The following is a 22216-nucleotide window of genomic DNA, read 5'->3' as shown; positions in this document are numbered from 1 at the left end:
CCCTCTCTCTACACCACCCTCTCTACACCTTCCTCTCTACACCACCCTCTTTACACCATCCTCTCTACACCCCTCTCTCTACCCCAACCTTCTCTACACCTCTCTCTCTACACCCCTCTCGCTACACCCCTCTCTCTACACCCCTCCCTCTCCACCCCTCTCTTTGCACTCCTCTCTTTACACCCCTCTCTCTCTACACCCCACTCTCTACACCCCTCTCTCTACACCCCTCTCTCTACACCTCCTCTCTCTCTACACCTCCTCTCTCTCTACACTTCCTCTCTCTCTACACCCCTCTCTCTACACCCCTCTCTCCACACCCCTCTCTCTCTACACCCCTCTCTCTACACCCCTCTTTCTGTGCACCCCTCTTTCTCTACACCCCTCTTTCTATGCACCCCCTCTCTACACCCTCTCTCTACACCCTTCTCTACACCCCTCTCTCTACACCCCTCAGTCTACACCCCTCTCTCTAAACCCCTTTCTCTCTCTACATCCCTCTCTCTACACCCCTTTCTCTCTCTCTCTACACCCCTCTCTCCCTCTCTACACCCCTCTCTCTCTCTACACCCCTCTCGCTAGACCCCTCCCACTCTCTACACCCCTATCTACACCCCTCTCTATCGCCCTCACTATATCTATCTATCTATGTATCTATCTATCTATCTATCGCCCTCACTCTGTCGCCCTCACTCTATCGCCCTCACTCTATCGCCCTCACTCTATCTATCACCCTCGCTCTATCTATCGCCCTCGCTCTATCTATGGCCCTTACTCTATCTATCGCCCTCACTATCTATCTATCGTCTTCACTCTATCACCCTTACTCTATCTATCTATCGCCCTCACTCTCTCTATCGCCCTCACTCTATCTATCGCCCTCACTCTATCTATCCATCGCCTCACTCTATCTATCTATCGCCCTCAATCTATCTATTGCCCTCACTCTATCTATCGCCCTCACTCTATCTATCCATCGCCCTCACTCTATCTATCGCCCTCACTCTATCTATCGCCCTCAATCTATCTATTGCCGTCACTCTATCGCCCTCACTCTATCTATCTATCTATCTATCTATCTATCTATCTATCTATCTATCTATCTATCTATCTATCTATCTATCTATCTATCTATCTATCTACCTATCTATCTATCTATCTATCTATCTATCTATCTATCTATCTATCTATCTATCTATCTATCTATCTATCGCCCTCACTCCATCTATCTGTCTATCTATCTATCTATCACCCTCCCTCTATCTATCTATCTCCCCCCCTCTATCTATCGCATCACCACTCAGCACCACCACAACATCACTATGTGCTACCACATCATCACTGAACGCCACAGCATCACTCGTCGCCACCACAACATCACTCAGCGCTAAGCATGGGCGGAAAATCCGTTTCGCTCGCGGATTTTGGGGATTTTCGGTAAATTCGCAATCCGCGAGATTTGCGAATCTCCCGCAAAATCCGCAAATCCGCGAGCAGCGGATTTCATGGCTTGCTCGCACTGTTCGCGTGAGTTCGCGGCTTCCCAGTACAACTCCGCGCCCCGCGAATAAGCGCAACATTGCAGAAATACGATCTTAGCAAAACTGAAACTACTTACCAGGTTCAAAAGTTCAGGCTCATCATTAGTAGCCATTTCCTGTAGTGCTTCCTGAGGGGCCCCTCCAGAGTTCAGTTGCCAGTTGCAACTATTATGTGACCCTGCTCTGAACCTCAGAATAGTTACACATATGCCACAAAGGTCCTGAATTACAGCTAAGGGAGACAAGCAGGAGCCAGGCTGGAGGTTCAAATCCATTAATCAGCCCCTAATTCATTATTGTCAGTTGGGGCAGGGCAGGTGTTGTAACTAATTTTGCAACAATGAAAGCACTTAGCAAGTGCAAAAGATCACTAATCAGGAAGCACTAAGGAAGCAGGTGCCAGCTAAAAAAATATTCTGTGACACATTAATCAGCCCCAAATTAATTCAGGTCACTTGAGGCAGGGAAGGTGTGCTTGCGTTGCCACAATAATGTACACTGACTGGACAACCAGAGGGTGCTGTGATGAAACAGAGGGTGGCATGGGTGGGCCAGAGGGTGGCATGAGTAGTTAGAGAGTGGCAGTGGTGACAGAGAGTGGCAGTGATGAAGAAGAGTGTCCCAAACAGGCTGGACACGTAGAAACAACAAGTTCGCGAAACTTGCGACCCGACAGGTAAGTTCGCGTTTTGCGAAATTGTACAAAACCCTCGCGAACTGGCAGAAACCCGCGCGAACACAAAAAAAAATCTGCAAATTCGCGAGAATTCGTGGATTTTGCGGATTGCGAGTTCGCAAATCCGCAAAATTCGCGAACGCGAGATTCGCAAAATTCGCCCATGCTTACAGTCAGCGCCACCACAGCATCAATCTGTGCAACCATTCAACAACAACTGGTTCAAATATGTTCTCTCAATGTTTCAATCTTTATTACAAATGTCACAAAAAGATGGTAATATTTCACTTCTATTCTTGGATTTTCGTCGCAATAAAATACACTGAACATAATCTCCACAAAAGTTATTTACAAAAGTTTAAGCTATTGCCATTGTAAATTACAATAACTTTTACATAAGTATTAATTATTAAAAATAAATAAAAGCCATTGTTATTTGTAATATCAATACATCTAAGTCACGTAAATACAACACATATTGCATTACAAATGCTATAGGTGTCACATTTGCGAAAGTTAAAACTATTGGCATTGTAAATGACAAAACTAATAATTTTGCTATTTTCAAAAGCAACACAAATACAAAATTTGTCATTTCCAATACCAATATCTCAAACTTTCCTAATGCGTCATTGCAAATGCTTGTTGTTGATTGACTGGGGCCACATCTAGAACCGAAAAAGAATGGGAAGGCTCCCTCTCTTCGAGGCCTGCGAGGTTCAATGACCGTCCTTCTCTTGCAGAGTTTTGAGGTGAAATCCTTCCTCATCCACAAGTCTATTTTATAGCATCTCCAGAGTTGACAGAGGTTGTAAGTCTTAATGGAGTGAGAGGAGTGAGAGTCCTGAAGGCAGAAAATAGATACATTGTAGTATTGCTTCCAATACGTTTTCCCTCCACAAGCAGGTCATCAGTCAAAGAGTTTGTGTGGTGGGAGTACCACCTCTCACAAATGTATGTAAACAATGGCATTTACTACAAGAGAAAGTAGGTAAAAGGAAACAAAACCCTAAATGCTATGTTTTCAGGATCCTGACTGTAAACTGAAAATCTTTACTTCTTCACCAGTCTAACACTGACTGACGGGAAGTGTGGGATTTTTTCGAACTTTCAAACATTCAAGTGCACCTGGGCGCTACTTGCAAAAAGCCAACCAGAGTCTACATGTTCTATTTTTATTTTAAGAGGGAAGACATTTTAGTGGTTTCTACAAAATGAATCCTGATTGTTGATGGGGAATTTAATGTATTTTTTAAACTAATAAAAGTAAAAAGACTAGAAAATATTGCCTATTATATTTGTGTTCCAGAGACTCAAAAAATCTGAAGAGATTTTGTACCCGTTTATGAATATCAGAGAACATCCGATGACATTGATATCACATTTCAATTTATAATGAGTCACATTTTCAATCACAGAATCTTCAAACACACTTACCAAATCTTTAAAGTTGTTGGTTGCAACTAATATCAAGTATCAGAAATTGCATAGAATTACATTTTACCTTGAACACTCAACTTGAAGGAAATATTATGGCTAGTAGTTTTAGTCTACCATTTCTAAATCTAACTATGCATATCCTTTACCTCGGGGAGGTTCTGTTGAGCCATAACCCATTGTGACCAATTGTGATATTGCTCGGAAAACACTAAATGTGTACTTTTCAACCATGGATTTGTCCTGCAAAAGAGAGAATGGTAAATGATTTTAGTGTCATGATAAAATGCTAGGAAGAGCTTAGCAAACATTTTTAAGAGGTACTATATCAATCGGAAGGTCTATGGGTAAAAAAACAATTGCCTTTTCTATGACACATTTGGGTTCATATCAACCAGCGTGCTTAAAATTGCATTTGTGTTGATTTAAGTAAGAAACATGATGGGTGCCCCTTTGTGCATACTGCATTGAGTCACTACAGCTTTTTTTTGCACTGTTCTTTTAATTTTTATGGTATCAATATGTTGGTTAATATGTGGCATCATAATTGTTGCTGTATCAATCACCTTCAATTGTGTGAGAAACCTTAAGGATTACCAAAGTCTTTTCTTTTCTAATGACATTATAAAATACAGTACAATGCAGTAGTACAAAAGGATTAGTTACTTACCTGTAATCCTAGTTCTCTTCCAGGGGTATCCTCTTCAAAGTCATAAGCATTAGAATATTCCCGCCCATGCGCGGGACCCCGGAAACACTATATTATATGTGCCCCACATATATATAACCATATATATATAACAATAAGCAATTGCAGCCTACTAAACACCAGAGCTGAATCATGATGTAAAGAATTTCCACCATACATGAAAAAACATGCATTAGAAATATGAGAAACAACAACAAAGTTTGTTTTAGAACTGTTTTAATGCTCAGAAAGCAGTAGAAATTCTTATAAAATACTGAAAGCATAGGAAGCTCCCAGGCTGCATTGCAAATCCCCAGTCTAAAAAGACTGAAAAGCTAACCTGCAGCTGTATGCATAAACTGACCCCCAGCTTCCCACCATGCCTCAGGGGTGACAGTTAGGTCAGTTGTTCTTTGTGGCTCCTTCAGGAAGGATCCTGGCAACACAGCTCCACTCATTTCTGTTTTTCTGACATAAATTAACTTCACTTTTCACAGTTTTACTTACGAAATCAATCCATAATGGATCAACCCTTTTTGTTCTAATCTCGGCTACATTCCATGTTATCAATTTGCAAACTATTGTTTCGCCTGGGTTATGGACCTCTAGGGTGACTGACTGAGGTGGGGGTGGTTGTCAATCAATTTTGTCGATGTTGGAGAGGGGCGAGAAGCGATTACTCACTACTACCCCTCCTCCTTCCATGTGAGTATGTGAAGGCAACACGTTTGGGGCAGTCTGTGTTTCTAAGTTTCCTCTAATTTGAGGCTCTGTGGGTCTCACTGGTCTAACCCCTGCTCCTGCTGAGAACCGGCTACAGCTAGGTGATCCCGGGTATTTATTGCTAGAGTGTGTAGTGTGAGGTGGATAGAAAAACCCCAGGGGGACTGGTTTCATGTACACTGCCCCCTCTAAATCGGAACCATCCCAGAAAAGTTTATTGGCATGGTCTGGGCGATCAAAGTTGACTACTACACAGTCCCCCTGCACTGACTTTGGACGTTTCCCAATCCAATCCAACCCACCCTGTTAACGAATATGACACTTTCTGCTATATGGGTCCCACCACTGCTGCTTTCTGCACACCATAACCTAGCCTTTCTTAATAGGTCAGTAGCAGTTTCCACTGTGCCCTCTGCTAGGGCGGGCACACCAATGAAAACAGCTACTAGTGGGGCTGCCTCCGGTGGTAAATTTAGTTGCAGCTTGCTTCCCCTAGTCTGCCTATTGGAAGCAGGTTTGCTTGGGCGGGTATTAACATTCCTATTGGCCCCTATGTTCCCCAGTAAGGGACCCCCATACGAGGGGGAGTATTGAGCAAATTGGTGGGTCATGCCCCAACAGACACATTGTTCTCCCTAGTGGGGAGCGGGTAGGCGTCCTGAGTTCTATTTGACATGTCAACGGCAGTGTTAGTACCAGGTACAACAGTGTCTCCTTTAACTAAAATAGGGACTGATGAGAGATCTTTAACAATTTTATCTATTAACCCCTTCGATGCTCATGACGAGCTCAGCTCGTCATGAGGCACGGTTGAGCTGTGATGAGGACGAGCTGAGCTCGTCATGAAACTATAGGGTTCTAGATCTATCAGCACAGGAGGGGAAAACCATTAGCAGCCAAGGTGTTAAGGAACATTTCTTTAGGAGTCCGGAAAGACAAGTATTCAATGTGTCCACTATATCTTTGGCAATATCTGCAATCAAGGGCTCAATCCTCGCACAAAAAAGCGCCTCCAACTGTTCGCCCATACTTAGATCAGTCCCAGTGTGCAGAGTCTTGCTGACCACTGCTTTCTTCCTCTTTACAGAGTCCTTTTTGGGGCCTTGGCCATGGGTTGAATCCCTCTGGGTTAGTGGTGGTAAGGAGGTATTAATAGGTGGGGGGCAGACTGATGATGCCGCCACAGGTTTATTATTTATGACGACCACCTCAGGTACTAGGGGGATAGCAGACCCTCTGCCAAGGTCAATAGGTTGTTCTACCATGGTTGAAGGGGAGGGCGTGATACCCAGTTCGTGTTCGGCACTCGCTATTTCCTTAGTTAGCGCCCCTACAGTCGAGGAGAGATATGAGATAATTGATCAGAATGTCTCGGCACCTTGGCTCTTTTACCCCCCTCCTCTGCAGTAACTATGTTCTTGTGTTTACCCATGGATGGATGACGGGGGGCTGGCCCTGACCTGCCTCTTTCTGCCTCTGATGGCCGTAGATGGCCCGCCCTCTGTCCGGGCTCAGCCCGCGCGCGTCCCGCGACGCGGGAGGAGCAGCTCGTCTTTATGTGCCTCCGGGCGCGGGAGTGTGAGGTGGCGTTCAGCGTCCCCGTCAGGGAAGCAGGAGACGCTGGGAAATGGAGTCCCTGTGTCGCTCTCCCCTCTCGGCGGCCGTACGACCAACAAACGGCAGCAGGGGAGAGCGGAGATGTCCGCGGGTCCTCTTCGCCTCTGAGGATACAGGTGAGCGAGTTGTTGTGCCCCCACGAGCCTGAGCCCCCGCTCCGCCGCAGGAGCAGCTCGTCTTTATGCGCCTCCGGGCTCGGGAGTGTGAGGCGGCGTTCAGCGTCCCCGTCAGGGAAGCAGGGGACGCTGGGAAATGGAGTCCCTGTGTCGATCTCCCCTCTCGGCGGCTGTACGACCAAACGGCAGCGGGGGAGAGCGGAGATGTCCACTGGTCCTCTTTGCCTCTGAGGATACAGGTGAGCGAGTTGTTGTGCCCCCACGAGCCTGAGACGGGGTTATTCCTATCCCCTTTTTTAAAAATAGGTATGACAATCGCTTCTGGCCAAGTTGAGATGAAGCTGGAAGCGTTGGAGCGGTTTAGAACATCTGTTAGCAAAGGTGCCCATAGATCTAGATGAGATTTATATATATGTATCGGAACACTGTCCGGGCCAGGTGCTTTCCCGAGGAAGCTTTCCTTAATTGCCCTAGTCACCTCTACGCAATCAACTACGATCCCCAATGGAAATGTATCTGCTGGACCGACCTCATCATGTAGTGCAGTTTGGTTATCTATGTTTTTATCACTCTCGTCTGTATTAAGATTATCATATAGGTTGGTAAAATGGGTAACCCAGGTATCCCCTGGGATAGCTAAATCAATAATATCTATATCCTTATCTTGGAGATAGGGTGCATTTACCGCTTTCCACAATGCTATGTAGTCATTCCTTAGGCATGCCTCATGCAGGTGCTGCCAGGATTTGCTTATTAGCTCTCTTTTCCTTCTGGCTAAGGCCACATTATAAGATCTTCTTGTCTGCCTTATTATTTCCATTGATCTAGGGACTTCATGTAGGGCACGCTTCAGGTTGTGATGTGCCCTAGAGCAGTCTTTATCAAACCACCCCCGGGCTTTGTGGGTATTGTTTTTAGGTGACCTAGTTAGTTGTTTTTTAATTTCATCCGCAATTTTACTGAAGGAATCAAGAACTTTGTGATTCTTTTCGGCCAGGGAGAGACATATTTTCATGTGGTCATAAGTGTTATTTACCATTTTCCGTATAAAAGCTTCGGGTTCGACTTTGCCCCATTTGTTGGTGTAGCCATTGGGGGTTGCAAGGTTAATGGGAAAATTATCAATAACCTTAGAGTTTGTTTCCACTCCCTTGATTTTCAGAGACAGAGAAATAGAATAATGATCGCTCATGGGGGTATCCAGTGTCTCCCATGACAACACAAGTGACGAATATCTAGAGGACAGGAGGGTAAAATCAATTATTGAGTTTTCCCCTCTCCCATTGAATGTTGGTTTAAAGTCTACCGCTGGTGAGCATCTTGCGTTAACATAGATTAAGTCAAAGTGGAACAGTAATGTATTCAACAAATCCCCTAGCCTGGAGTGGATAAAGTGGGTTGGCGCATCTTCCTTATCCTCCCCAGGCCACAGGTACCAGAAGCTCTGCGCATGCAGAGCGTACAGTTGAAATCACCCACCCATAGGAGTGCCAAATCATCATCCCCTTGTTCTTCTAGGCTATTCAACGAGCTTCTAAGGCTGTTGATAATCTCTTCCCATGTGGATGCGTGCGCGTTATTGTAAACGTTAATAATGGCCATGTCATTCATTCCTTGCCAGTTGACTAGTAAAACCTTGTAGCAGTCCGTAGAGATAAATTTAACAATAGAGATCCCTGCTGTGTTTGCAATGTAAATACACAGACCCCCTTTATTTCTACCATATGGGCTTACAATAGCGGGTGTATTGAAGGTTTGATATCCTAATAAATTTATTTCTTGGACCACCCAGGTTTCTTGGAAGCATAATATATTATAATTATTTACTAAGTCTAGCCATTCTTGGAGGTCTACTTTGTCCTTTAGGCCTGCTATGTTCCAGGATAGTAATGACTGGGCCCTAGGGGTTATCTTTTCAGTAGCAACAATCTCCGCAGCCTTAGTTCTTATGTCAGGTGTCCCTTCTTTCCTGTATTTGGTGTTATTGACAGTGTGTTTGGGTTTGTGATAATACCTTGGCGTCTCATTAAGGAGTCAGTCTACCCCTTCCAATCCAGAGAGCGAGGAAATCGATTAAATGTAGGAATATTAAGAATGGGGCCTGCTGCATTACGCATATATGGGTTCCAGGGTCTTGTTGGATTATTCAGTAAGGCTTGGGGGTAGAAGTTACTCAGGTCACGGATCGATATTCCTCCCCCACCTCATTCCAGGTACCAGTCTGTGATGTGGGTAGATACCCTGCGATCCCTGAAATTAATAATGATAACATCCCCCTGAATGTCCTTTGGTCTGTGCCCCACCCAGCCCAATCTTCTTACATGTAAGATTTCACCATCTATGTTAGGGGGTAATGGCCTGTTCTTTCTCAGCCAGTGGACTAGTTTGTTTTTAAGTTTTAAGTATCCTTCTGTCTTCCCTTCTACCAGTTCTGGGACCCCAGTGAGTACTACAACATAGGGTACCGCCTCTGGGGGGGGGGGGATCTATTTGTTGAGCGGTTCCTCTTAAGTTCTTATTAGAGTGATGCACCCTAGCAGTATCACCATGATTATTATCTGGTTTGCTGGCTTGGCCTCCGGCTTTTTCTTCCCTAGGTATCCTGTGGCCAGTATCTATTTTCAGAGGGGCTGGTGTGTTCTCATGGGATGGAGATAATAAATTCGCACTATTCGATATGTTGGATATTTTCTGCCCTACGGATGGCACACAAGTGATCTGGTTCTTCCTGTTTGCTAGCAATTCCCTGAGTAGTTCGGTGTTGGTAGCGCTAGCTTCGTTAATGGACCCCACCTGTTCGGCCATTCTTTTCACTCTCTCCACAACTGGTAATAATAGAGATTTGACCAAGTGTTCAATGTTTCCCATTAGGTCTTGGGTAGGATAGGGATGTGGGGGCGGATAGTCTGAGACGGATTTCCTTGCTGCAAATCTTGGGCCCTTTAAGGGGCTCAAGAGAATTTTATGTGTTTTAGCATGCCTACCCATTTGAATATTCCTCCTGCGCTTTCTTTTTTTGGTGAGTCCTGACCCCAATAGTTTGTTTTGTATATTCTTTTTGGGGATGCACTTCCGAGATGTCGGAGGGGTAAGCTCCTCAGAAGTGATTTCTATTGGGGGTTCTATGTTGGGATCGTTGGTGTTAGACTCCCTACTTATCTCGTCTGATTCTGCTAGGTCTTGTGACTGTGACTGTGGAGGACTACTAATGTCATTGATTAAATCTTCTTTATCTGTACCTTGTATTGGTGGTGTGGTTGCTAGCTGGACGGGACCCAGGGACGAACGTTTGTTATACAACAGTTCTGAGGACAAGCGGCGCTCAGTGATCGCTATCTCGCGTTCTAACACTGACGCGGCCCTGGTAATGAACTGGTCTAAGGTCCCTCTGACAGTCCCTCCCACCTTTACTGAGGCGTAAACTCATATTTCTATGAGGTATTTATATTTTACACGCTTGATGACACTACAATAAAGTCCGGGTCACGAAGATTTATATTAACAAAATAGGTTTACACAGTTCAGAACTGATGGAAATATAATTGTTGGTGCCACTTATGAGATGATAGAATCTTACTTTGATTTGATTGTCCCGGGTAGCAGATGTAAGAGGGGAGGGCCCGACCCGGCCTCCCCTGGCCCCGGACGGCCACAGACGGCCCGCCCTTTGCCCGGCAGCTCCCGTGCGCACCCGCGACGCGGAGGGAGCGCCGTTCTTTTGAGCGCCTTCCGGGCGCGAAAGTGGGCGGAGTTGGGCAGGGCAATGTGGCAAAGGATTCTGGGGGCTGTAGTCCCCCCGCTCGGCGGCCGCGTGATGTTCCTAAGGCGGCAGCAGGTGGGGGGAGGGGGGGGGGGGGGTTGGGTGCAGGGGACCAGTAGCCGAAGATGGATTTGAGCGCTAAGCAGCGCGATGTAGCAGGTAAGATTCCCCCAAACAGTGCTTATGTCCAGCTAACGAGTTACTGGAAAAGGCTCCCGCTCCACAGAGGGAGCGCCGTTCTTTTGAGTGCCTTCCGGGCGCGGAAGTGGGCGGAGTTGGGCGGGCAATGTGGCAAAGGCTTCTGGGGGCTGACTGAAGTCCCCCGCTTGGCGGCCGCGTGATGTTCCTAAGGCGGCAGCGGGGGGGGGGACAGCAGCCGAAGATGGATTTGAGCGCTAAGCAGCGGGATGTAGCAGGTAAGATTCTCCCAAACAGTGCTTATTTCCAGCTAACGAGTCACTGGAAAAGGCTCCCGCTCCACCGAGGGAGCGCCGGTATTTTGAGTGCCTTCCGGGCGCGGAAGTGGGCGGAGTTGGGCGGGGCGATGTGGCAAAGGCTTCTGGGGGCTGTGGTCCCCCCGCTCAGTGGCCGCGTGATGTTCCTAAGGCGGCAGCGGGGGGACCAGCAGCCGAAGATGGATTTGGGCGCTAAGCAGCGTGATGTAACAGGTAAGATTCCCCCAAACAGTGCTTATGTCCAGCTAACGAGTCACTAGAAAAGGCTCCCCATCACTGGAAAAGGACTGATATTTTACATCTCCTCTGCTACCAGGTTAATCTAGAACAAAGTCATGGGCGTGATATCTTATTTGAAAGGTATTCTAAGTAAATGATGACATTAGTGTCTCACCACGGGAAGAGAGCATTGGATATAGTTTCACAGTTTGTTTCACCAGCACTAGCCTGGGTGAGATTGATATTTGACTGGATTGGTCCGCACTGTGGGGCAGATTTACAAGCCCCTTGTGCCACTTTTGTGTCACTTTTAACATGGGAAAAGTGACGCAAAAGTGGCGCAAGGAGCTTGTAAATCTGCCCCTGTGACTTTTGGAAACCGGGATTCCAGATTTCTGTAATATTGTTTTTTCGTTGCTCAGCACAGACTTTGTTTTGAAGTTCTGAATGTGGTATACCATTCCCCGTGTCTGCTCCTGACTTCGGAGGTGGAGGTAGGAAAATTCCGCTTGTGTACCCCTGTCCCCTCTAATCTGCAGCTGATTAGCTGTAGTTACCAGCCCTAGATCCAATGTACGAGTTCAGACAAATACCTGACGGACCCCGAGCAGACCTCTGGGTGTAGGGTGCGTTCACACCTCATTTAAGGGATGTGGGGGTTTGCTCTTTCAAGCATCTTATTGTTTAATTTGTGAAATCAGTGACTGCGCCGTCCCCTTGTACGCCCCCTCAACCTCACAAGTAATAAAACGAGTCCAAAAAATGCAACTTTAATCAGCGGAATAAACTCTAAAGCTTGCGTTTTCGGAACGCGCCCCCCCACCTCACCCCCGCCAGTGGCCACCTCTCTCGTCCACTGCGGGGAGAAGCCCTACTTGTGTGCTGTCCTCCCTCTTTAACACGGGTTTCAGGCGCAGCTTCTAAGCCCACTGGCCGACAAAACGCCTTCAGGCCTGGGGGGGTGTTCTGTGTTTTCTGTGTGCATTGAAAGTGCCCTCAAGCAACCTTCTTTGGTTGAACAGCCCCGCCCCCCAATTAATTGGACAGAAAACATACCACTCTCACGACACATGTAGCAGCCGGCGGCATTACCTGTATGAGTGGGGGCAGGGCTCGAGTCGGGGTACCACGCGGGTGGACGGCGTCCCCCCACTTATTTTAACGTATTTTACAGGGTGGACGCCGTCCCCCCTGACCAAAAGCTGGACTGGACAATGATGGTTTTACTTACCGGACCGGCGCACCGCCGATCTCCGAACCTTGACGTACTCCTCGCATCCTGCTTCCTCCTCTCTCCACCCCTCCATCACCCTCCCCTGCCCACTCACTCACTACCCATCTCATGCTCCCTCTCCTGAAGTCTGTGCCAATCAATCAATCAATCAATCAATCAATCAAAGCATTTGTATAGCGCACTACTCACCCGGAGGGTCTCAAGGCGCTAGGGGAGGGGGCGTCCGCTACTGCTCGAACAGCCAGGTCTTGAGCTGCTTCCTGAAGGCGAGGTGGTCCTGGGTCAGGCGGAGGTGGGTCGGGAGGGAGTTCCAAGTCTTGGCGGCGAGGTAGGAGAAGGGCCTTCCCCCTGTGGTGGCTCTTCGGATGCGGGGGACGGCGGAGAGGGCGTGGCCGGTCGATCGAAGCTGGCGTTTGGGAGCGTAGAAGTTGAGGCGGCTGTTGAGGTATCCTGGGCCTTGGTTGTGCAGGGCTTTGTGTGCGTGGGTGAGGATACGGAAGGTGATTCGCTTGTTGACCGGGAGCCAGTGCAGGTCTCTCAGGTGTCCGGAGATGTGGTTGCAACCGGGGATGTCTAGGATGAGTGGTGCTGAGGCGTTCTGGATCCGCTGGAGTCTCTTCTGGAGTTTGGCGGAGGTTCCGGCGTAGAGGGAGTTGCCGTAGTCCAGTCGGCTGGTGACGAGGGCCTGGGTGACCGTCTTCCTGGTCTCGGTGGGGATCCACCGGAAGATCTTGCGTAGCATGTGTAGGATGTTGAAGCACGACGAGGAGACGGCGTTGACTTGTCTGGTCATGGAGAGGGAGGAGTCCAGGATGAAGCCCAGGTTGCGTGCGTGGTCTGTTGGTTTGGGTGCGCTGCCTAGGGCGGGGGGCCACCAGGAGTCGTCCCAGGCGGAGGGTGAGGATCCCAGGATGAGGACTTCCGTCTTGTCAGAGTTCAGTTTCAGGCGGCTGTTCTTCATCCATTCGGCTACCTCTTTCATCCCTTCGTGTAGGTTGGCTCTGGCGGTGGCGGGGTCGTTGGTGAGGGAGAGGATCAGCTGGGTGTCGTCGGCGTAGATGATGTTGAGGTTGTGCTGTCGTGTGCGATGGCTGCGAGGGGACTCATGAAGACGTTGAAGAGGGTTGGGCTGAGCGAGGAGCCTTGAGGAACGCCGCAGATGACTTCGGTGGCTTCTGATCTGAACGGGGGGAGGCGGACTCTCTGTGTCCTTCCGGCGAGGAAGGAGATGATCCACTCCAGTGCCTTCTCCTGGATTCCGACGTTGCTGAGGCGCTGTACTAGGGTGCGGTGGCAGACAGTGTCGAAGGCCGCGGAGAGGTCTAGGAGGATGAGGGCCGCTGTTTCTCCGTTGTCAAGCAGGGCTCGGATGTCATCGGTAGCTGCGATCAGGGCGGTCTCGGTGCTGTGGTTGGCCCGGAAGCCAGACTGCGAGAGGTCGAGGGATCCGTTCGTCTCGAGGAAGACGGCCAGCTGCTTGTTGACGGTCTTCTCGATGACTTTTGCGGGAAACGGGAGCAGCGTGAAGGGTCGGTAGTTCTTGAGGTCGGTGGGGTCGGCTGATGGCTTCTTTAGTAGGGCGCTGAGTTCGGCGTGCTTCCAGCTCTCCGGGAAGGTAGCGGTGTTGAAGGAGGTGTTGATGTCCCGCAGGTGGGGTGCGATGACAGCGTCGGCCTTGTTGAAGACGTGGTGAGGGCAAGGGTCGGTCGGAGATCCGGAGTGGATGGAGTTCATCGTGGGGATGGCGTCTTCGGTGCTGATCGGGGTAGAGGCGCGGAGGGTGGTGGTGGGGGGCGGCGGTTCCGTCGTGGCGTGCGTCGGTTGAGTGCTGAAGCTGTTGTGTATTTCCTCGATCTTGTTGTGGAAGTAGGAGGCGAGGGAGTTGCAGAGGTCTTGCGAAGGGGTGATGTCGTTGTTTCCGGCGTTGGGGTTGGAGAGCTCTTTAACAATGTTGAAGAGTTCCTTGCTGTTGTGTGCGTTGTTGTGCAGTCGTTCCTTGAATGCAGTTATCTTGGTGGTGTGGATCAGTTGGTAGTGTTTTCGGGTGGCGAGCTTGAGGGCAGTCATGTTGTCCGGTGTTGGGTCTCTGCGCCAGGCGTTCTCAAGGGCTCTGCAGTTCTTCTTGGAGCACTTGAGTTCGTCGGTGAACCATGGGGCTTTCTTGCTGCCGGGTCTGCTGGGCGGGGTCCTCAGAGGGGCGAGGTCGTCTGCGCAGTCGCTGATCCACTTCGTGAGGTTGGTGGCCGCTTGGCTGGGGTTCGTTGCGCTGGTGGGTGGGCTCTTGCTCAGGGAAGTTGCGAGCTGGTCGGCTGTGATCCTGTTCCAGCTTCTGCGTGCAACTTGTTGCTGTTGGTGGTGGATCGTGGTCCTTTTGAAGCTGAAGTGGACGCAGCTGTGGTCCGTCCAGTGGAGTCCGGTGGCGTGGCTGAAGGCGATGTCCTTGCTGGATGAGAAGACGGGGTTGAGTGTGTGTCCGGCGTAGTGGGTGGGGGTGGTCACCAGTTGCTTGAGTCCGAGGTTAGCGAGGTTGTCCCGCTCTCCCCTCTCACAGATGCTCCCCCCGCGCTCTGTTCGTGACCTGCTCACGACCCCACCCCCTTTGAGCCTTCACACTTTCTTAACTACGAGGCGCGCATCCTTTCCCCATTTCTCATCCCCTCACTCCTCTCTTCCCCTGACTTCATTCACCCCCCCATACACCCAGGGGCGAGCTGCTTCTGGTGCAGTGGCAACGGGGCCGGGCCCACTGAAACGTGATTATTACTGTATTTCTATTTTTTTTACCTTTCGTGATGTCACTTCCTGTCGTGACGTCACATCCTGTCTCTAAGCGTCCCCCCACTTTTTTATTTAGGACTTGTGCCCTGAGTGGGGGTGTTAGTTGGTGCCCGTTCAGTGGTGTGGTCGGTGTAGTGTCCTACGGGACACGTTCTAGTGTCCCGCAGGAAGCTGTAATCACAGCCACTCCCTCGAGGGCTGGACACCCTGCACCCACCCACCCATCCATCACGGGTGCCACGCGTGACATGGCCCAGTCAATAAAAGGGCCGGAGTGCACGTGCTCGTGGCCAGTTACTGCTATGCATCTCTTAGAGTCTGTGTCCATTATTTGCGTGATGTGGGCCTGAGGCCCAACACCACATTGGCGACGAGCGGGCCGACACCCGTGCATGCCATGGTCACTCCTTCACTCGCCTGCATAGAGGATAGTCTAGCCCATGCCTAGGTCACACCTTGCTGTCAGTTCAACGCTTCCTGAATGCGGGGAAAAGGAGGAAAAGTGTTGCTGCACACATAGCGGTCAAGGAGCCCCCGCCGCTAACGCTGCTGCAAAGGACAAGGATCCTACTCCCGGAGCTCCTATGGTGCCCACAAGTACAGAACCTACACCAAGAGTTTAACTGTCGCACCTGTAGGTGAGCAGAGCCTACGCTTTGCGGAAACAGAAAAGGAAAAGCGCAGTAGACACTCACCCTGCACCCTGTCTCGAGTCGCAGCGAAAAGAAGGCAGTGCTACTGTGTGACCGCGAACCCTGCAAGGCCGCCTCTGCCTCTAGCAGCGCCCAAGGGGTAAGGAAGAGCGTGCCCATCGTCAAGCTGCCCTAAAGACCTCAGGGGAGGCCGCCTGCACTCCACCCGTCATGGGCAGAGACGCAAGTTTCAAGCATCATGGAACGAGGCCAGCAGCGTGAAAAACTGCTGGGGTTTGTGCTGTGAATAGCCCTTCACATACCTGCAGGAGCCCCTGGCGTTCGCCCCTCACCTGCCTCAGACGAACGGTGCAACTCCGGGGTCATCTGCCTCGCTTTCAGCATCAGAGAGATAGCTGGCAAAGACTGGGAGCGCACTGCCACCTAGTGGTGGCCTAATGCATCACAACCTGCCACAAATGCACTACGCCAGCATGACATGGCCAATACCTAGCAGATACAGGATAGCAGTGACAAGAGAAGCCCAGACAGGAGACTCCCAACTCAGGTCTCCACGCAAAGGCATCCCAGCTCGAGGCAGCACAGCATAAGAAAAAGCACAGCACCTAAGATGGTGAGGAAAAGGTGTGACACAACCCCTGCCATGGAATCACAGACCACAGCACCTGTGAGGAGGAGCACAGCAAACAGCGCCAGCAAGGCTGCTCAAACACAGGTTGTTAACCCCCACAAGACTCTGCTAATCGGCCAGCTAGTACCACAGCATGCAGCCAGAGAACTGCTTCCTCAAATCGGGGACAAAGTGTATTGCCCTGAAGGAAGAGGCCCTACGGCGAGGAAAAGTTCCCGATGAGACATGCGAGTGTTACCCCACTGGTGGCTGTCAATTATTGCAGCAAGGGCAAAAGAGCACTGCCTGCCACTTTTGGAAAGATGAGAGAGAGACTTACAAACCCCACAGGGAGGCGCCAGAAATGCAAAGCATGACACAAGCAGCAACAACAAAGACAACTCCACTCGCGAGAGTGGACAACCAGCCAGACACCAACGTCTCAAAGGAACTGTCCCCACCAACAGCACAAGGAAGGCTGGTGCAGAGAGCGCACCCCCAGTGGCTACCCAACGTCACAGCGCTTGAGATGAGCGCACCACAAGCCCCTGGCAGTGAACTACCACCACGCAAGGAAGAAGCACGCACAGCCCAAATGGGCGTAACACACATGATCAGAAGAATGTCAGTAGAGGTGAACTCCCAGGAGGAGAAGAAACCTCTCTGCCAGAAGGAGAAGAAACCTCTCTGAAGAAAGAAGCACTGCTGGGACCAGCAGGGAGATCTCATACAGCTCCACAGCAGCAACGAAGCCAAGAAGGGGCCAAAACGCAGCAGAGTGTCCTCCCTCACACTGCCACAAACAGGAGTCGTCAGTGAACCAATGTTGACAAGAGGATAGTCGTACACCACAAGTGGCCAACCGCCACCACAGCTCACCACTGCCCGTGGAAGTTAATCCCCGAAGAGGGAATACCTGAAGAAGAAGAACCCAAGATGAGTGGCTGCCTGCCATGCAGCCGAGAAGAACAACTGAAAGCTTGCCTGAATGGCCTCGAGACCATTGAAGTTAATAGGCCCGTTGGCCTTGTTAGAACATGTGACATGTCACTGCCCCAAAAGAAGAAAAAAAGTGGAAATTGTGTTACCCGGAAGAGCTGGACACCCACAGGTGCGTCAAAGACAACAAGAGGAGGATCACTAGGACTCGTAGCACCACAACCCAAGAACACCTCCAAAGACACCAGACAGACACCAAGGCGGACCAACGGCCCTAGCGACAGCACCAAGGATAACCACACGAAAGCGGCAGCAAGTGAGAACCGAGTCTCATCCCATCACTTCGCCAGGTGAGCGTCAATCGGCGTCCCTGGACACCGGCTCAAGGGAGAACCAAGAGTAAGCCGCAGCGAGCGCAGACCGAGTATCATCCCAAAGTTTTCCCAGGTGAGCGTCAACCAGCGCCCCTGGATACAGCCTCACGGGAGAGCCGAACACAAGCCACAGAAAACGCAAACCGTGTGCCATCCCAACGGGTCCCCAGACGATCGTCTACCCCAGCGTGTCAGCAGACTAAGTCAAACGGCATCCCTGCTCCTGACTGCAGATGTCATGGGTGAAGATTGGTATCAAGTGTCTTTCCTCACACCGCCTCAAGACGGAGTCGGCAGTGGCCCCAAGCCAGGCAAGAGAGGATCCACACCCTACATGTCACGCCGTCACTGAAACTCAACCTCAGCAAGGAGGAGGCACAGGGCAACCAAGTCCCTCCTGACATCCAACTCTCCCAGCACGTCACCAACACCTGTCGTCCTGAGTCACCACATGGCTGGCAACCACCATCACGCCAGCCATCACCACGAGCTTCAAACACCACTCCCAGAGTACCCATGGACTGGAGTCACTTGCTGTTGCCACACCAGCGAGAGAAGAAACCAGAGGCTACTTTGTGAACCTGGCACACCCCTGAACCGCGGTAGCGAGAGCAAGTATCGGCCAAAACACCTCCACCCTAGAGGGTTGTGCATGCGACCAAGTAACGTCTCCTAGTGGTCATGCAGCAGCCCCAGTCGGCACACAAGCAGCCCCAGCGTAGACTTCCTGCAGTCCCGCAGCAACCCCGGCAAGGGACCTCTCCAGGCGGGAGAGTGAGAAGAGTCTTTGCTCCACCGACAAGTCATCGGTTGCAGCTAAAAGGGTCCACAGAGACAAGTGATCAGGCGACACCTCCACGAACCGTCACCATGAATTCCATACATGCTCAGGACGCATCCCCCTGAAGGAACTGTTTGAATTCACCACAGACCATCACCAACGTCAACAAAAGGGAAATTATGCACAACATGTCATCACAAGTAAACTGTTGCTATGCAGTGGACATCTCCAAGCCAGCGGTCGTGTCTTGAACCCTTCAGGTTAAACTACGAGTGCCAACCGATAAGGTCCTGCTGCAGGCAGAGCCATCAGCTCACATCTGGCATCTTCCTGCCACCTGCCTCAGAAGCCTGATGGACCCTGTGGTGTTTTAGTTAATTGTTTTGTCCCCACAGGTTGGACTAACATCTTGTTTGTTCTTTAATAAAGTTGGAAAGGAATGTAGTGTCCTGCGGGACACGTTCTAGTGTCCTGCAGAAAGCTGTAATCCCAGCCACTCCCTCGGGGGCTGGACACACTGCACCCACCCACCCATCCATCACGGGTGCCACGCATGACGTGGCCCGTCAATAAAAGGGCTGAAGTGCACGTGCTCATGGCCAGTTACTGTTATGCATCTCTTAGTGTCTGTGTCCATCATTTGCGTGATGTGAGCCTGAGGCCCAACACCACAGTCGGGTTCAAGCAGTCTGGAGTGGGGGGGCAGCTCATACCTGCCAGCTATCCTAATTCCTCAGTTTGTCCGGTGAAACTCTGACCTCGATCCAGAGAGGGGAGGGATGTTGCTGCTGTTCTTTGAGCCGAGCTGTGACCACCTCACTACTGTATCTCACCCTTCCGATATCCAGGCTGCGGCCAGAGTAGCGGCGGTGGAAGGGCAAAGGCCCTAGGCCAACCCACCCCCTGAACTTTTAAAATAACCATAATTATGTACTGACCAGATCCTAGACCTCCTAAATAATTCATTAGCTACGGGATCATTACCAACTACCTTTAAAGAGGCACGTGTTAGACCCCTGATAAAAAAAACCTGGGGCGGATCCAACTAGCCTAAAGAACTACAGGCCAATCTCCCAGCTGCCGTTTCTGTCAAAAATTCTAGAACAGCATGTGTTAAAATCATTGTCACCCCTCCTGGAATCACATCACCTACTCCAGGAGCGGCAAGCTGGTTTTCATGCCCACCATAGCACGGAACTAGTAATGCTGTCGGTGCTGGACGAGCTCAGATGCATGGCTGACAGTAAAAAGCCAAGCGCCCTGATACTATTAGACCTTTCCGCGGCGTTTGATACTGTCAGCCATGCACTGCTCCTGGACAGACTAGCCATGTCCGGGATAAAAGAACAAGCTCTCCAATGGCTAACGGCCTTCCTGCTAGGGAGAACGCAGAGGATTCAGCTAGCAGATCAGGTGTCTGACGTTGGCGCCTTGGTATGTGGAGTCCCGCAAGGGTCCACACTCTCACCACTTTTATTTAATTTATACCTGCAGCCACTGATAGACTCTTTGGCAAACATGGGCTGTAAAGTTTTTAATTACGCCGATGATACTCAGCTGCTGCTGAGTATCGATAACACAATATCGGCTCAGTCCATGGCCCAAAAGATACTACGGTTCACAGTAAATTGGATGACGTCCAACCTATTAAAAATTAATCCAGACAAAACGGAGGTCCTTGTAGTTTCAACCTCTGCTTTCCCCTGGAACGATCTGTTTTGGCCCCAAGAACTTGGACCTACCCCAAAGCTGTGTCCCAGTGTAAAGTGTCTCGGTATGAAAATCGATCAGGAACTCTCGATGACCAACCAAGTATCCGCTGTGGTTGGCTCATGTACCAACCTGATTAGGCAGTTGCGAAAGCTTGTCCCTTTGCTCTCAACGAATATGCTCCGAACCATTGTTTCAGCCACAATAGTTTCCAGAATCGATTACGGGAACGCACTATACCTAGGTCTTCCCAAAAATTCTATCAATCGTCTACAGGTCATCTTAAACGACGCAGCACGGCTAATCTTCGGATTACCCAGACGGACCCATGCCTCTCCTCTACTTTATAGGTTACACTGGCTCCCTATAAAGCAAAGCGTTGAATTCAAGAGCCTGTGCATTTTCCATAAAGTAATTCATGGACAGGCACCGGCCTATTTAAAAGAGAGGCTTGAAGTGTATGAACCCAAGCGCGTTCTGCGATCCTCCAATTCCCTTCTGCTATCCTGCCTGAGGAAAATCAGCCCAAACTCCTACCGATGCCCAGGCTGCTGGCGCAAGGCGCCTCTTTAGTTCCCATTTTGAATAGTTACCAAACAAAGAGACGGGCGCTGGAAACAGGGACACAAGAACAGAGTTTTATTACTCATGAGGAGAGCCTGTCATTTCAGACACGAAACACGGTGTCTTCGGGAGGTGCTCTAACAAGTTCTCTGAGACTGCGTCTTTTATACACAAGTTGATGATGCATAAACATTCCTTATTACAATAAAGACATTGTGAAGCAAGGAAAAGACATCCCCAGTACCCCCTCCCACCCCCCGTTCCGGTTTATTCCAACACGTGGCTACAGCATGAGGTCCTCACCCCCCCCCCCCCCCCCCATACAATAGGAGGCGACTACAATGCAGCAGAGTGTTCCGCTGATTCCTTTGGAATGTGTGCGCCTGATCGGATCTCAGGGGGTGGGGAGGTCATGATCAATAGTAGCTCCTTTGAAGAGGGGCGAGTGCATACAGTAGCAGGCAATAAACTGTATCCTCAGGCTAAGGGATGACCAGCGGTCCGTGCAGACAGTCGGGCTCAGTGGAAGGGGTCATCAAAGGAGGGGTATTCAAGAAAGGAAGGGAGGTGTTGGTCAGGCGCGGGGTGTGATTCCCAGGGGCAGAGTCGCACAGAAGGAGAAGTCTTATGACCCGTGCAGGAGAGAGCGGGGGGCAGCCAGAGTGCGCGGAGGAGGGGTGCCGGGAGTTTAACAAATGGGCAGAGAGGCCATGGTGTCTAAAATGGTTGTTTGTGTGTGTGCGTGCATGGGTCTATGCTGGCGAGATGATGCGGTCAACGCTTCACGGTATTCATTCTGCTTACAGTGAGGGTATGATGGAAGCAAATGAACGCCGCTTATGTGCATTAACATTGTCATTTTCCACATGCCCACGTTTTAAAATGGCAACCAAAGGCGGCAGATCCTTTTCAGTCCAAGCCCCCACCATCTGGAATAAGCTACCGGAGGTGCTTCGTAGAGAATCCAATCTTCTCCGCTTTAGGAAATCCCTGAATACTCTGCTCTTCAAGGACGCGTTTACATCCCCGTAAGATAGGTCGGCATTTCCGCATTCCTTCTACCCTTCTCCTTGTTGCTGTACTTGGTCAGAAGCGCTTTGAGACCTGTCGGTGAGTTGGCGCGATATAAAACCCAGATACAAATACAAATACAAATACAAAGTTAGTAGTTCACTAAAACCGTCCTTCGTCTTGGGTGTGGTTGGGGGTGTCAATGATTTCGAAAAGATGTTCGAAGGTGAGGGTGTTTTGTGTCCTCTGGGAGCTGTTACAAGGCTGCCCACTCTTGCTCACAAGTAGGATGCCCCCTGAGCTGGTTCATCTAAGAGCTTAAACGCGACG

At 50.1% G+C, this 22216-nt stretch overlaps 1 protein-coding gene across 1 annotated transcript in view; it reads right to left on the bottom strand.

Annotated features, from left to right (window-relative positions):
- LOC147699006 (potassium/sodium hyperpolarization-activated cyclic nucleotide-gated channel 2-like) overlaps window positions 1–22216 on the bottom strand; it is a 1915905-nt gene that overhangs the window by 693455 nt on the left and 1200234 nt on the right. Inside the window, exon 6 of the mRNA XM_086933539.1 lies at window positions 3804–3897. Within this exon, the coding sequence (XP_086789665.1) occupies window positions 3804–3897 (94 nt within the window). The remainder of the gene's footprint in view (window positions 1–3803; window positions 3898–22216) is intronic.

This window comes from Lissotriton vulgaris, chromosome 8 (assembly GCF_964263255.1).
Source record: "Lissotriton vulgaris chromosome 8, aLisVul1.2, whole genome shotgun sequence".
Lineage (NCBI taxonomy): Eukaryota > Metazoa > Chordata > Amphibia > Caudata > Salamandridae > Lissotriton > Lissotriton vulgaris.
This window is presented reverse-complemented; position numbering and strand designations above follow the sequence as displayed.